At 35.1% G+C, this 16,149-nt stretch overlaps 1 protein-coding gene across 7 annotated transcripts in view; it reads left to right on the forward strand.

Moving 5' to 3' along the window:
* USP34 (ubiquitin specific peptidase 34) overlaps positions 1-16,149 on the forward strand; it is a 231,592-nt gene that overhangs the window by 46,946 nt on the left and 168,497 nt on the right. For 6 of the 7 annotated variants that reach the window (XM_029232068.1, XM_029232067.1, XM_029232073.1 and 3 more), the window contains exons 4-6: positions 4,687-4,737; positions 4,899-5,048; positions 13,757-13,824. In XM_029232068.1, the coding sequence (XP_029087901.1) occupies positions 4,687-4,737; positions 4,899-5,048; positions 13,757-13,824 (269 nt within the window). Of the gene's footprint in view, positions 1-4,686; positions 4,738-4,898; positions 5,049-13,756; positions 13,825-15,242; positions 15,359-16,149 lie in introns of those variants that run through there. The other variant, XM_029232074.1, reaches the window with a different exon arrangement.

A 16,149-nucleotide genomic window follows, 5' to 3' on the forward strand; every position in this document is an offset into this window, starting at 1 on the left:
TTGGATGGGTTTGAAAGTCCAAGATGGTCTCATTCACACATCTGATAGTGCTGGCTGCTCTTTAGGGCTCCTTGGATTTTTCTCTACATGGCGTCTCTACTAGGGTAGACTGTCTTCCTTACATTGTAGTCTTAGCATTGATCCAGGAAGGCAAAACTGGAAAGCTGTAAGGCCTCTTATAAAGGTCCAGCCTTTGAAACCACACAGTATCAACTTTACCACATCCCTGTTGGTTGAAGCAATTCACAAGGGCAGCTCAGATCAAAGGGGTGTGAAGTAGACTCCATCTCTGGATAGGAGGAGAGGTAAAGTTTCATTTTAAACTTTTAAGTACATTCTGTTTTTCGTGCATCCAGGAATGGGTAGAGTTGTGGCCATTAACAAATCTACCATATGCTTTTTGTTTTTTTAAGGCTATTTTCTCCAGCTTATTTTTTCTATAACCTCCATTCTGACTTCTCTAAACTTCCTTCTTCATCTGGAAAAAAAGTTGTCCTTTACTGGAAATATTTTCACATTGAATTGAGACTATTTAAAAACATAGCCCAGGGAGGTGGGTGTTTTCCCTATTGGAATTCTCCATAAGAATATTTTAAATCAGACTGTGCTCTGTCTTCTAGAATTTTTAGCCTATTATCTTGCTGTGTAGAAACCTTTTAATAAATCTCTTACATGACATCAGATATTTATTAATCATTCTAAAAAATGTCATCTTGGAATCCTTTTTCAACAAAAAGGGGATCCATTTGTGCAAAGCTGTAAAATTTAATCTTAACACCACACGAATAGTATTTTTAATGCCTTAAATTGATAATTGAAAGATGCTAAAAATAGTTTGGTTAGGGATGTAGATATGTAAAATTCATGCAGAGTGTCTTAGAAATATTTTTTCTCCAGTTAAAAATCTCTTGATAGAGTTACAGCAATACTAAATCTGCCATTTTGCTCTCAAAATCAGTTTCCTCATCAGTTTTTTAAAAATGATTTTCAAATATGATAATCTCCAAATGTAGGCATAGTCACACTCCCCTGTACTTCTCCTTGTGGAATAAAATGCCCCATTATTACTCTTCTTTAGGATCATTCCATGTGACTACTTGGTTGAAAGCAGTGGCTTCATAACTTTAGGTAAAATTCTAATAAAAACGACTCTTGGATATAATAAAGTAGGAGTCTCCTTATACAGAATTCTGTATTCTTAAACAGAATTCTAATCTCCTTATACAGAATTTATATGTGCTTCTTTAACATTCTGTTCATAATAGCTGTTTCCCAAGTTTCTAATATCTTAGTAATGAGATGTTATAAATACTCTAAAATTTCTAGTTTCTGTCCTCTGGCCATGTTACTAAATATGTTAAGGGCCAGCTGTTTCAAAGGGTCTCTGATCAAAACCTTGATGTAGGACTTCCCTGGTGGCGCAGTGGTTGGGGGTCCGCCTGCCGATGCAGGGGACACGGGTTCGTGCCCCGGTCTGGGAGGGTCCCACGTGCCGCGGAGCGGCTGGGCCTGTGAGCCATGGCCGCTGAGCCTGCGCATCCGGAGCCTGTGCTCCGCAGCGGGAGAGGCCACAGCAGTGAGAGGCCCGTGTACCGCAAAAACAAAAACAAAAACAAAAAAAATCCTTGATGCAGCATACATATATATTATAAAATTATGTGTATGTGTCTATATACATACACACAGATATCTTAAGAAAACTAATATTTATTATGCAGTGCTATAGAGTTTACTATAGAGATGCTTAATTCCACCTTTTTATAAGGAGGTAGTCCATCCAGTCTTCCCTTCATACTGTTATATGCATCCTTTCCTGATAAGACCTTTTACTTTTGGTTTTATTTATTTTTTTTAAGAGGCACAAATTGACCAAGACTCTAGGAGAAGATTCAGTACTCCTGTGTTAGTGTTTTGACACCTGTGACTTTAGAAACTTAGTCAGTATCCTTATTTCATGTAAGAGGAAACTGACTTGCAAAGGTTAAAAGTTTTGATCACATTTGCATAGCATATTGCTCAGAGAGTTCTAGAATTCAGGTCTTAATTCTACTGCATTGTTTCTCAAATGTTTCAGACTAATCACTAACTATTGTAATCCATTGCCAATAGTGAATAAGATGGGAACTTGAAGCCTCTCCTCCTCCTCCCTTCCTCCCTCCATCCTTCTTTCCCTCCTGTTGAAGTTGAAAATATTTTTAAAGATGTAGTAATTTAAAATACATAATATTAATTCACATTAAAAGTTTTGTGGAGGCCAGTGGCATTCTTTTCCTAATCCTGAATAATATAGGTAATTCTATCAAATGAGGTATTGCTCTAGTGTTAAGTATTTTTCTTAGAGCGAGATGAGTATAAAAATTGTAGAGAGAAGAGAGATCTTTGCCCTTCTGTTAAAGGTAGGTATAATATGCTCTGGCAGATTAAATACATATATTGTTGTTTTATTGTCCAAGTTTCTGAATCTAGACTGTTTTTTTTTCTTGCCACTTTCTACTGACTTTTAATTCACCCTTTTTAAAAAAAAAATTAAATGTTTTAAATTTACTCTTTTAAAGTATACACTTTAATAAGTAACCATCACTACTGTCTAATTCCAACATCAATGACTTCTTTTTATGCAAATGTTTTATTCCTAATCCTCTAGCCTTCAATTCTTTGTGGTTAGATCATAGAGCAGCATTTGCTTAATTAGATATAGAATTACTTTCTAGTTACTCCTTTATTTCTCTTTGTTTTAGAGTATCTTGTAAAGTAATAGGCATATTCCTCTGTTTAGTTCTAGAAAGAGAGTGGCATCATCTTATGTAATAAATGTGAGGTTTGGGGGGAAAAAACAAAAACTTAAAAAATTCTTGATAGGTTTCTTAACACCTTTTCAGGGATCCTCTATAATGAGAGCTTTTGAGAGAAGGTTCAGCTTTTATCAAGACTTCCTAGTGTTGCTCCTAGTATTGTTACCAACAGATCTATGTTCACTTCTTTGCATACTACTTAAAATGAGATTATAATAACACCTTAGGGTAGTGGCTTCATGTATCCAGAGTAGAAATATGAAATGGTAAAACAGATCTTCTGAGTAGCTAAAATAGATACAGCCAAGTCCATGAGTAACATTTTGCACATCAGAATAGAATTCTGTTAGGAGAATTTCTAGCTGTGTCCATGTTAGGCACTAGAAATCTTGACTCCAATTTGATATTTCAGCATGGTTCATCTGGTCCATGAATCGTATTTAGTAATACCACAGGAGTTCTTAAATTCTGGATTTTTTGAAGACAAAAGGTTTGCTAAGAATAACTTAAAACTTTAACTGTGGCCCTGGTAGTAGAGGCTTGAGAATACATTTAAGGAGGTTTATTACACTTAATTTGACAAGTGTTTTGACCTCTCTTAGGACAGCTTTTGATTATTCTGAAATGTTCTGAGAGTTTTATGTATGCTCTCAATCAGTTGTTTTCAAACTGTATTTCAGCAGTCAAACTTTATTTAAAACAGGTAACAGCAAAGAATGAATGGGTTCCTTTGGCAGCTAACTTTTCAGCTGAAAGTATCTAACCTTCTGATTATAAAAGTAACACTTTCAGTATGACTAAAAAAACATAGACTATACAAAATATAGAGTTTAAAATAAAAGGCCTTGAATCTCTCCTTTTTCTCCATTCTCTCGTCAAAAAAAATTGTTATGAAATTAGTTCAGATATTTTCAGACATTTAAAAATTTATGAAAATTAGATCATGTTCATAAATTCTATTTTTAACAAATACAGGATATTATCTTTATATGCCTGTGCATATGGAATTCACCTTATTTATTTTTTTGATTCACCTTATTTTTAACAGCATTTTAAAGGTATACTTTACATACCATAAAAATCACTTGCTTAAAGTATATATTATTTTCATAAATTTATAGAGCCGTGCAACCATTACCGCATTTCAATTTGAGAACATTTTCATCATCCCAAAAAGATAATCCCTCATGCCATTTCACTGTATTATTTTTGAAGGCTGCATAAGACCCTAGATGGTTATGTCACCATTTTATTTAGCCAGCCTATTGATGGATATTGAAGTTGTTTCTAATTTTGAGATGTTATAAATAGTTTCAGTGAGCATAATTATACATACATTTTCCAGCACTACTTTTACTAGTTGTTTAGGATAAATAACCAGAAGTTGATTTGCTGGGTCAAAGGGAAGGTACATTTTAAATGTTGATAGGTAACTGCCAAATTATCCTCCAACAAGGTCATACCAGCTTATATTCACACCAACAGTGGATGAGTATGCTTTTAGGTAGTTTAAATCTTATGTATGGAAAGCACGTTGTGGAACTTTTGAGTATACCTCTAGAGATTTCCCGAGTACAGTTTCAAAACCACTTAACTAAGTTTAAAATGTGTTCAAAAATTACCCCAATTATTTAAGGAAAGGTTTTTGTTTAAGAAGGCAAAATAATGTGTAGCACGTAGTATAGAAAGATTTCTTTGGAGAAGAGTTAAAGTATACTTTAGAACTGAATCATATTAGCTTCAGTTAGGAATACTGCTGTTGATGAGAAGCAATTGTACAATCGGTGAGTTTTTATAAAATCAATCTTTAAAAAAATCGTAGTTTTTAAAGATTGTCATGTAGTAGTGTGATGTAATTGTATTTACCTTTTTTTCTTTCTTTTTTTAAAATCAGGATATATCAACCCAAGAAAGCAACATATTAGGGGCATTCTGTGATATGAATGTAAGTGTTTATCTTTTTTCATTCTTAGGTTTATGGAAAATTTTACTTTTTCATGTAAGTCTTTTTGAGTTTATGCCTGACCAGTATCTTTCCAGTACTGGTAATAAAATAAAAATTGTTCCTGATAAGTTTTAAAATAATAGATTTTCTTTTTTCTTCAGGATGTAGAAGTACCATTGCATTTGCTTCGTTATGTATGTTTGTTTTGTGGGAAAAATGGCCTTTCTCTCATGAAGGACTGCTTTGAATATGGAACTCCTGAAACTTTGCCATTTCTTATAGCACATGCATTTATTACAGTTGTATCTAATGTAAGTATTGTTTGGAATTGGTTTTAATCTTGAGATCAAAGTCTAGTATTTTAATAACATGAATTTTTATGTTCAGAAAAGGCAGATTATGAGTGATTTACATGTACAATCCTGTTTTTCTTTTCTTCTGGATTATACTTTGAAAAAATCGAGTACAGAAATCTTTTTTAAAAAGTCTTTGTTATAATAAATTGGAATTTGTATCAGCGGTTAGGACTTGGTGCTTTCACTGCTGTGGCCCGGGTTCAATCCCTGGTTGGGGAACTAAGATCCTGCAAGCCGCACGGCACAGCCAAAAAAAAAAAAAAAAAAAAAAATTAATGAATTTAAGTTAACTAGATAAATTTAGCCATCTACCTCTTTAGCCAGGGATTTTGTACTGGGAAATTTTAGAGTTTTTGGTTACTTAAATGATGGTTAGCCTAGCCTAGGGCACTACTACAGTGTGTCTGACTTCCCTGTATATTGCAAGTGAAGAACTAACATTTCTTTTTGCCTTTGTAAAGAAGATAATTCTTTCGAATGTTGTGAATGTCAGCTACTGTGAAGCACAATATGTGTGGAAGCAGAGAGAAGAAATACATTTTACCACCTGTGTATTAAAATCTAACCTAAAATAATCTTCTATTCTGGTCATCATTTAAAAAAATAGTGAAGCAATACTTAAATCTAACTTTACCAAAGCCTGAATTCTTGTATTAACTGAGTTACCTTAAGTAATAACTACTGTGAAATACTTCAAGTGTGTATATAAAATAAAAATACAGGGTGAAAAAAGACTGAACAAAATAACTTTGTTTCCTCGTTTCCAGTGTAGAAATAACACTGGAGAGGACACTGGCTTTACTCAAATTTATTGAGTATCTGGAACTCCATGTTTCCATATTTGAAATAATTAATTTGTATCAAGGTCATTTTTAGTCCCCAAATTCCTTGGTTTCTGACAGGTTGAACATACTACATGTAATGGCAGTGTAGCATGGTAGGTTAAGAATATACACTTTGGAGTCACAATTGCATTTGAATTCTGAACCTGAGCCTCAATTTTTTAATTCGTAGAATGGGAATGATAAATATGGTGATCTACCTTAAAAGATTGTTGTGAGGTTTTAAGATTTTAAGCTCTTATTAATAGCACCTGATACGTAGTAAGCCCTTAGTGACTGGTGCTGCTATTTATTTTAGCTATTATTAACACTTACCTGATTCTGTTAGTCTGATTGACTTTGTTTGAAAGAAAGTTTTATTCAGTTTGGCTTCCTTTGGGAGAAAGAATAAAATACAGACTTTTGAGTGAACTTAAATCCTGTGTTGACATTTTAGTTTTAAACTGTCATAAATTTAGAGAGGGTAAATAACTGAGTTTGAAATCCAAAGTTCAAAAAATAATTTATCAACAGTTTTCCTTAATCAGGAATATTAACCTGAATTAAAATGTATTTCTTGAATTAATTTTACTAAATCTTGGTGTTAAAAGTCTATTGTGGAAGCCTCGTTACAGGTAACTTATTGCTGTCTCTTGAAAAGTAATCCTTTACTTTGGATTCTGTTTGGAGGTTTGGATTCTGTTTCATTTTTCTCTTCAGCCTTTTTGTGACTGCTAATTGGTGGGCTGTTGTCAGTTTGCATAACTTTATCTTGTAACTCAACTGAGACCATTAAACCAAAGTTAAAATTAGTCATACTGTTTAAATTAATAATGTAATTGTTTGGATACTATAATCTATGTTTGTTTTTTTCCTGAGAGTATAACATAATGTACTTTTTAACCAAAGGTTTTATAACTTGATTGGGTAACTCTCATTTGGCATCTTTTCCTCATAAAAAAATAGTTTTTGATTTTGCTTTCTTCTAATTTTTAAAAATACAGTTAATACTTTGGTGCAAATTAAGAGCTTAAATTACAATTCTTTTTGTAATTAAGTTGTCTGCAGACCCTGTACTTTATTTTTTTCAGAGTTTGGAGTTTTTCTTAAGGGACTGGTGACATTTAAAGCAATATAAGTGTTGGCATGATTTCTGACCTTTTTTTGGAGTTTTGACCACTCTGCCTGAAGTTTATATGAAAACACTTAGCGGCCACTTTAAACAATTGAAATAGACATCCTTTTTGCATTTTGAGAAACTTTAAGGCCTTTAAGTTTCAGACTTTTCTAGTCACATACAAGTTGATCTAGAGCAGAGTAGTTTCCTTTAGTGGATCATTGTAAATTATAAACCCTGGTCGTTTCTATATGTCTCATTTCTTTTCTTGAGAAATAGGCAGCTTGTTTATTTTAGCCATGTTGTTTCAGCTTCAGTAAGGCTGAAGGTCCCTTATTTGGGAATCTCTGATTTTCCATGGGCTTTCATACAGGAACAAAAACTCCTACATTTAAATAATGAAAAAATTATTGGATTTTAGGGCAATCCTTTTCTTGAAAAGCAAAAAATTCTACGAATTATAAACTGCTTTTATGGTAAGGTAGATAAGGCCTGACCTTATTGAGTACCTGTTTCTCCCACACTTGATTATAATAAATCACACATTCAGAAGAAAACATGTTTATATCAGTTCCTGGGAACCAAGCCATCCTGTTTGTTTTCTAGGGTCATTCCCTCACTCTTAATGAGGAGGGTGGTGTTATCTCCTAGAACCTTAGCTTGCAGCACAGGAAAACTCGCTTTGCCTTGAGTCTGAGTTATCAGCAAAGAAGGAAAACTCTTACTTTGATCAGTTAAGGTTCAAATCTGATAATACGCTTAGGCCCATACATTTATTTCAGTCTCAAAAGTTTGCTTTAGCATTTCTATACTAACACTGTTAGGAGAGTTCTCAGTTTTGCACAAGTATTACTCCACTCTTTTAAGGATATATTCTTAGTAATAATGACTGCCGCCTCAGGGAAATAACAACAAAATCTTTATATATGTAGTTTTCTTATTTTGTATTGGCCTGTAGATTTTCAGCAAAAGCAGTTAACCAATATTTAGCACAGCTTACAGAAGTAGAATGTAGAGTCCTCATAGAAGTTTCCCCACTGAGATGCATGGTGGTTATAGCTCATAGTATGTATCCTGCCTCAGCCCTCAGCAAAGATGCCTGAGTTAGTCATCTCAGACATGACACCTTTTATTAATTACAAAATAACAAAGCCTAAGGACTTTGCATAAAGAATTTAAGAGTCATGGGATTTATTTTATTAATATGAATGGAAAAGTACAAATGAGCCTTAATAAACCTCATGAATATATGCTTTACAAAACAGATATGACAAATTATTACCTAAGAGATGTTATCAGACATGCAAACTTGTAGTAACACATCAGAAGACACAATAACAATTTCCGAACTGTCAGTTTCCTAAGACTACTTTACAAAAAACACTAACAAGGACTATTTAATATCAGAAGTTAGGCTGGGATTATATATTTTCATATATTTTCACACTAATCAGGAGAGTTCGCTGACAGTTCAGTGAAGTTTTCATTTTGTCATTTTGTTAAAACTAGCTTTGTGATGCAGAATACTGCCTACACTTCTGCAGTTATAAGGGGATCAGACAATATTTTTTCCTATTCCTGAGATTTTTAACATGTACTTAGAAGGGCTACTAGAGCTCTGTTATCACCAAGAGGGGGAAGCTCAAAACTTACAGTAAGGAAAGAAAAAGGACCTATGTGATTAATAGCATATGGAATTTGATTCTTGTAATGGTATACCTCATAGTAGATTAAAGAATATAGATTTTACAGAGAAATAATCTTGGGCTTGAATTGTGGTTCTGTTATGTACTATCTAATGTTTTTGTTTTTTTGTTTTTGTTTTTAAAAATTTTTTATTGATGTACTATCTAATTTTGATTACATTATGTCTATAAGCCTCACTTTTTTCATCTATCACAATGGAAATATTAAAGGTTCAGTAAATGGTAGCTCTTCTTTCTATTAAAAATTTCTTTCCAATGTTGACATTTTTTCCCTTGTCATTTTTATTTAAATTTTTGTTCATTGGCATATTTGTTTATCCCCAAATAAAAGGTATCACTGTGTCTATTTTCATTTTCATCTGCTCTAATGTATCTTATATATAATTGAATCTGTGAACCTTTTAAAAAAAATTTGAAATAAACATATAGAAAAGTGAACAGAATGGCTCAGTGACTTATCAAAGTGACTTATCAAAGTGAATATCCCATTTAACCACTACCCATGTCAAGAAACAAATCATTGTCAATTCCCCAGAAGCCTCCTTTATGATTCCTCTAAGTCACTGTCCCATCTCTTTGCCCTTAAAGGTGAACACAATTCATATTGTTATTTCTTGCTTTTCTTTGTTTTATTACTTAAAGTTATATCCCTAAATACTGTGATTTAGTTTTGTCTCTTGCTAACCGTATAAGTAGAATCACAATGCATTCTTTCACATATGGCTACTTTTGTTTAACATTGAGATTTATATTGCATGTAGTTCGAGTTGCTCATTTTGATTGTTGTATAATACTCCTTTAAAAATATACCAACATTGATCTATTTTCCTGGTGATGGATTAATGTGGTGTCAGCATTCTCTTACATGTCTTTTGGTGCATATGTACATTATTTTCATATATATATAGTAGTGCAATTTCTTTATCACAGGGTATACATATATTCAGTTTTACACATTAATGCTAAGATTTTCTGAAGTGATTGTATTAATTTACACTCTTACCAGGAATGAGAGTTCCCATTGCTCCATATCATTGCAGACACCTAGTATTCTAACTCTTAGAGATTCCTGATGAACTAATAGTAGTATCTCCTTCTGGTCTGCTTTTGTGTTTTTAAATGACTAAAGAGATTGAGCACCATTTCATGGGCATATTAGCCATTTCAATATTTTTCGAGAGGTGTCAGTTCGGTTTTTTTTGCGGTACATGGGCCTCTCACTGTTTGTGGCCTCTCCTGTTGCGGAGCACAGGCTCCGGACGCACAGGCTCAGCAGCCATGGCTCATGGGCCCAGCCGTTCTGCGGCATGTGGGATCTTCCTGGACTGGGGCACGAACCTGTGTCCCCTGCATTGGCAGGCGGACTCTCAACCACTGTGCCACCAGGGAACCCCAGTTCAAGTTTTTTTAATCTGTTTTAAAGATCAAATTGTTTGCCTTTTCCTTACGAATGTGTGGAGTTTCCTTATATGTTTTGGTTACAAGTCTTTTGCCTGACAATTATGTATTGCTAATATCTTCTTCAACTCTGGTTTTGCTTTTCATTCTCTTGTGTCTTTTAAGAGTTATTTTTAATTTAACTATAGTTGATTTACAGTACTGTGTTAGTTTCAGGTGTACAGCTTCAGATTCTTTTTTTTTTAAATAAAATTTATTTATATTTTTGGCTGTGTTGGGTCTTCGTTGCTGCATGCGAATTTCTCTAGTTGCGGTGAGTGGGGGCTACTCTTCGCTGCAGTGCGCAGGCTTCTCGTGGTGGTGCTTCTCTTGTTGTGGTGCTTCTCTTGTTGCGGAGCATGGGCTCTAGGCACACAGGCTTCAGTAGTTGTGGCACACAGGCTCCAGAGTGCTGGCTCAGTAGTTGTGGCGCACACACTTAGTTGCTCCACTGCATGTGGGATCTTCCTGGACCAGGGCTTGAACCCGTGTCCCCTGCATTGGCAGGCGGATTCTTAACCACTGCGCCACCAGGGAAGCCCCAGATTCTTTTTCATTATAGGTTAGTACAAGATACTGAATATAGTTCCATGTGCTATACAGTAAATCCTTGTTGTTTATTTTATATGTAGGAGTGCGTATCTATTAATCCCATACTCCCAATTTATCCTTTCCTCTCCCCCTTTCCCTTTGGTAACCATAAGTTTGTTTCCTGTTTTGTATAGAAGTTGATGTGTATTATTTTTTTAGATTCCATGTATAAATGATATCTTATAGAATTTGTCTTTCTCTGCCTAACTTACTTTACTTAATATGCAAATCTCTAGGTCCATCCACGTTGCTGCAAATGGAAGGATTTCTTTTTTTTTTTTAATGGCTAGGTAATATTCTATTGTGTATGTATACCACATCTTCTTTATCCATTCATCTGTCGAGGGACATTTAGGTTGCTTTTATGTCTTGGCTATTGTGCTGTGAACGTTGGGGGGTGCATGTACCTTTTTGAATTAGAGTTTTTGTCTTTTCAGAATATATGCCCAGGAGTGGATCATATGGTACCTCTATTTTTAGTTTTTAAAGGAATCTCCAGACTGTTTTCCATAGGGCTTTACCAGTTTACATTCCCACCAATAGTGTAGGAGGATTCCCTTTTCTCCAAACCCTCTAGCATTTATTATTTCTGGACTTTCTGATGATGGCTATTATGACTGGTGTGAGGTGTCATTTTGATTTCATTAAGAGTTATTTTCTAACCAAACTTAATGGTGTATAATTTATAAAAAAATTTTTTCTTTATGGTTAATGTTTTCATTAATGGATAAAAAAATCTTCCTTATGAAGATATTTTTCTATGTTCTGGAATTTTTATTATGTTACTTTCACATTTTGATCTATAGTTCAGTTGGAATTGACTTTTGTGTGTGGTGTGTGAGGGATCAGGATTCATTTTCTTTTCTATATAGACAGACACTGGACCTGTCATTATTTATAGCAAAGATAGTCCTTTCCTATTTGTTCTGAAGTATCATTTTGTCATAAATCAGGTATCTTTATTTGTCTTCTTGTGCATGGGTCTGGGGTTTCTAGTATATCCCATTAGTCTATTTGATTAGTCTTGTGCTGTTTTGCATACCATCTTAATTTCTGCTGCTTTATAAGAAGTCTTGCTATCTGGTGAAGCAAGTTCTACCTCCCTGTCATTTTTTTTTTTTTTTTTTTGCGGTACGTGGGCCTCTCACCGTTGCAGCCTCTCCCATCGTGGAGCACAGGCTCTGGACGTGCAGGCTCAGCGGCCAGGGCTCACAGGCCCAGCCGCTCCGCGGCATGTGGGATCTTCCCGGACCGGGGCACGAACCCGCGTCCCCTGCATCGGCAGGCGGACTCCCAACCGCTGCGCCACCAGGGAAGCCCCTCCCTGTCATTTAAAAAAAAATTTATTAAGGTGTAACTGACATATAACATTAGTTTCAGTTGGTTCAATATTTATATATGTTACAAAATGATTACCACAGGAAGTCTAGTTAACGTCTGACACCATTCATAGTTAACAAATTGTTTTTTTATCAGAACTTTTAAGAACTATTAGTACTTTCAAATATGCAAAACAGTTTTATTAAGTATAGTCACCATGCATTATATCTCTACTCCCTGTCATTCTTAAAGAGTGTTTTGTCTCTTCTTGGACTTTTGCATTTGGAATCAGTGCCTAAAGTTCCACATATAAACCTTTTTGGGTTGCATTGAACCTGTAGATCAATTTGCGGAGAACTGTGTCTCTGCAATATTGAGTCTTCTAATGTATAAATATGGTAAATGTGTTTTTATTTACATGCTTTAAGATTTGTCTCATAATTTTCTGTTTTTATGTGGAGATGTTATATATCTTTGTTACACAATTTCTAGGCGCATGATATTTTTTGATGCTGTTGTAAAGAGAATATTTTTGAAAATTTTATTTTTTTTTTCTGGTATGTAGGACGTGTATATATGTATCATATATATGTAATATAGTATGTGTATGTATGTATATATGTGTGTATATTCATTTACTTACATTAACTTTCTAAGCAGCAATCTTGCTAAACTAGTTAATTCCAAAAAGGTTTATCTGAAAATTATTTTGGATTTCTTACTTACATAATCACATCATCTCAGAGTAATATTGATTTTAATTCTTCCTTTTTAGTCTTATGCCTTTTATTCGGTTTCTTGTCTGTTGCACTGTCTAGGACCTTCAGTTTAAGTTGAATTAAAGGTATTCTTGTCTTGTTCCTAGTCTCAGAGGGAAGAGTTTTAGCATTTCACCATTAGTATTGTATTTGCTATAGGACTTAACGTTTCATTAGATTAAAGTGAAGCCATGCAGTCTGTATTTACAAATTTGTTTTCAATTTATATTACTTGCATGTGTTAAGGCTTAGTATTGTAGTTTCTTGTTTGATGATTTGCTTAGGATTTTTTTCTTATATGATATTTAAACTGCGATTTATGAGAATAAAACTAATATGAGCATATTAGATTTAGAAATGGGCTGGAATATTATGTAGAAAAAATTAAGTGAACAGATTATTATAACTTTCATTATAACTTAGATTGGGATACTTACAGTAAGAGCTTAATTAAACAAATAGTTGTTGATGATCAGTGTTTGACTCTATAAAATATATTTGTCTTAGATGGATATTGAAGTGACCAGGTATCAGGTAATTTGATATTTTTTAGAAGGAAGGATGGTTTATTAAAAAAATAATTTAGTTCTATAGTATTTGGGTTGCTACCATACAAAGAGGTATAGAGTAGCAGGTAGTAAGATGTTACTTGGATAGGTGATTCTCCCTTTTCAGGAAGAAACTGATAGTAATTCTTCAGATTGATTTTAGGTATATGGATTAGAATTGTTTATAGGTTAAATTACTTACCTGATATGTGTGCAGTCGTATTTCTTAGTTTATCCTTTTCAAAACAGATGAAATATATTTAGTTTTTAGAGGCAGGAAAATACTAAATGTTCTTGTTTTTAATTAAAGACATGTATTTCACATATTCATTAATCATTAATATCATTTTTATGTTTCTTTATAGATTAGAATATGGCTACATATCCCTGCTGTCATGCAGCACATTATCCCTTTTAGGACATATGTTATCAGGTAAGTTTATAAAGTCTTTCTCCCCTGGTTATCCGTGTAGTAATGTTTTTTGTTTTTTGTTTTTTGTTTTTTTGTAGTACGTGGGCCTCTCACTGTTCTGGCCTCTCCCATTGCGGAGCACAGGCTCCGGACGCACAGGCTCAGCGGCCATGGCCCACGGGCCCAGCCGCTCGGCGGCACGTGGGATCCTCCCGGACCGGGACACGACCCCACGTCCCCTGCATTGGCAGGCGGACTCTCAACCACTGCGCCACCGGGGAAGCCCAGTGTAGTAATGTTTAAGCTATTCATAACATAGTACATAATTATGTGGTTTGAAAGTCCTTTGTATTCACATCCTCCAGAGAATATTTTTGACCATTTGATGTATTTTTTAATGCACCTATGTAGGTTTATATTTAATGTTTACTTTAAAGCAATTTATGTTGGAATTTTTTTTATGTAAGTATAAAGAATTAAACAGATTAACAGTGGTTGCATGATATTGCACTGTATTTATTCAGTCAACAAATGTATACTAAGTATTATGTTGTAGGCACTGGATATGCAGCAGAGAAGAAAATATATCTCCTTCTGTGCAGTCTGTGTGCACAATAAGTAAATGATACAGTTCATTAGAAAGTCATGAGTATGACAGAGAAAAATAGCAGCAGGGGTGGGTTGAGAGTTCTAGAGAGTGGGTCACAATTATACCTATGGTATAGGGAAGGTCTCATTGGGAAAAGGGTGATATTTGAGTTCTGGAAATCCCAACCTAAGAAGGAAACCTAAGACGAGGATAGAGATATTATCATATTTATTAGGCTTAGAGTGTAAACTGTTGGAGTTCTAAGATTGTATTTCTTGATAATATTTATGAGTTCTTTATAATTTTTATTCATTTGCAAAGATTTGAGTGCCTGCTATTTTCCTGTTACTGTTCAGGTTGTTGGAGAAAGTATCAGGAAAAGAATCAGATAGTGATGAATCTTATGCAAGTAAAGATAAGGTGATAGAGAATATGAGGCCTTTCTGAAAGGTGACATCTGAGGAACATGAATCTGCTAATCAAATGATAAGTAGAAGGACATATTTCAGGTAGAAGGAACATAAGGGCATAGGCTTTGAAGTTGGAAGGAATATGACATATTAAAAAATTAGAAGTAGGGACTTCCCTGGTGGCGCAGTGGTTAAGAATATGCCTGCCAATGCAGGGGACACGGGTTTGAGCCCTGGTCCGGGAAGATCCCACATGCCGCGGAGCAACTAAGCCTGTGTGGCACAACTACTGAGCCTGCAAGTCACAACTGCTGAAGCCCATGTGCCACAACTACTGAAGTCCATGCACCTAGAGCCCGTGCTCCGCAACGAGAGAAGCCACCGCAACGAGAAGCCCGCGTACCGCAAAGAAGAGTAGCCCCCACTCACCGCAACTAGAGAAAGCCCGTGTGTAGCAACGAAGACTCAACACAGCCAAAAATAAAAAAATAAAGACATTTATATATAAAAAAAAAACAAACTAGAAGTAGACTGGTGGAGGATAGTGTATAAGGAGGTGAGATTATGATATGAGGTTGGATATAAACAGGGGCAGATTATTCAGGACCTTCAAGCCATTTTAAGGAGCTTGGATTTAATTTTAGCAGTGGGATCTATTGAAGGGTTTTAAGCAGATGAATCATGATGGCTTTTTTAAAAAAAATATTTCAAGCTGCTTAATTTGTAATCTTTTTTTAAAAAAATTTATTTATTTATTTATTTTTGGCTGCGTTGAGTCTTTGTCGCTCCGCGTGGGCTTTCTCTAGTTGTGGCGAGTGGGTGCTACTCCTCATTGCGGTGCGTGGGCTTCTCATTGCGGTGGCTTCTCTTGTTGCAGAGCGCGGGCTCTAGGTGAACAGGCTTCAGTAGTTGTGGCACACGGGCTCAGTAGATGTGGCTCGCAGGCTCTAGAGCACATGCTCAGTAGTTGTGACATGCGGGTTAAATTGCTCCGTGGCTTGTGGGATCTTCCCGGACTAGGGCTCGAACCCATGTCCCCTGCATTGGCAGGCAGATTCTTAACCACTGCGCCACCAGGGAAGTCCTCATGATGGTTTTTAAAAGATCACTTTGGCCTTTAAGTGGCTCGTAAATTACAGGAGTGTTGGAGGAGGAGCTAGGAGACCAGTTGAAAAGTTAATGGAGTAGTCCTGGAAAGAAGTGATGGTTACTTGTACAAGAATTGTTTATGGTGATTTGAAAATTGACTGGATATAGTTGAAAATGAAATCAATAAGGTTGGTGATTGTGGAGTTTAAGGAAAGGTGTAGCATAGTGGAAGACACTTAGCTGCCCTCCCTTTGATTT

The sequence above is a fragment of the Monodon monoceros genome, unplaced genomic scaffold, assembly GCF_005190385.1.
Source record: "Monodon monoceros isolate NGI ecotype Baffin Bay Population unplaced genomic scaffold, NGI_Narwhal_1 Super_Scaffold_19, whole genome shotgun sequence".
NCBI lineage: Eukaryota > Metazoa > Chordata > Mammalia > Artiodactyla > Monodontidae > Monodon > Monodon monoceros.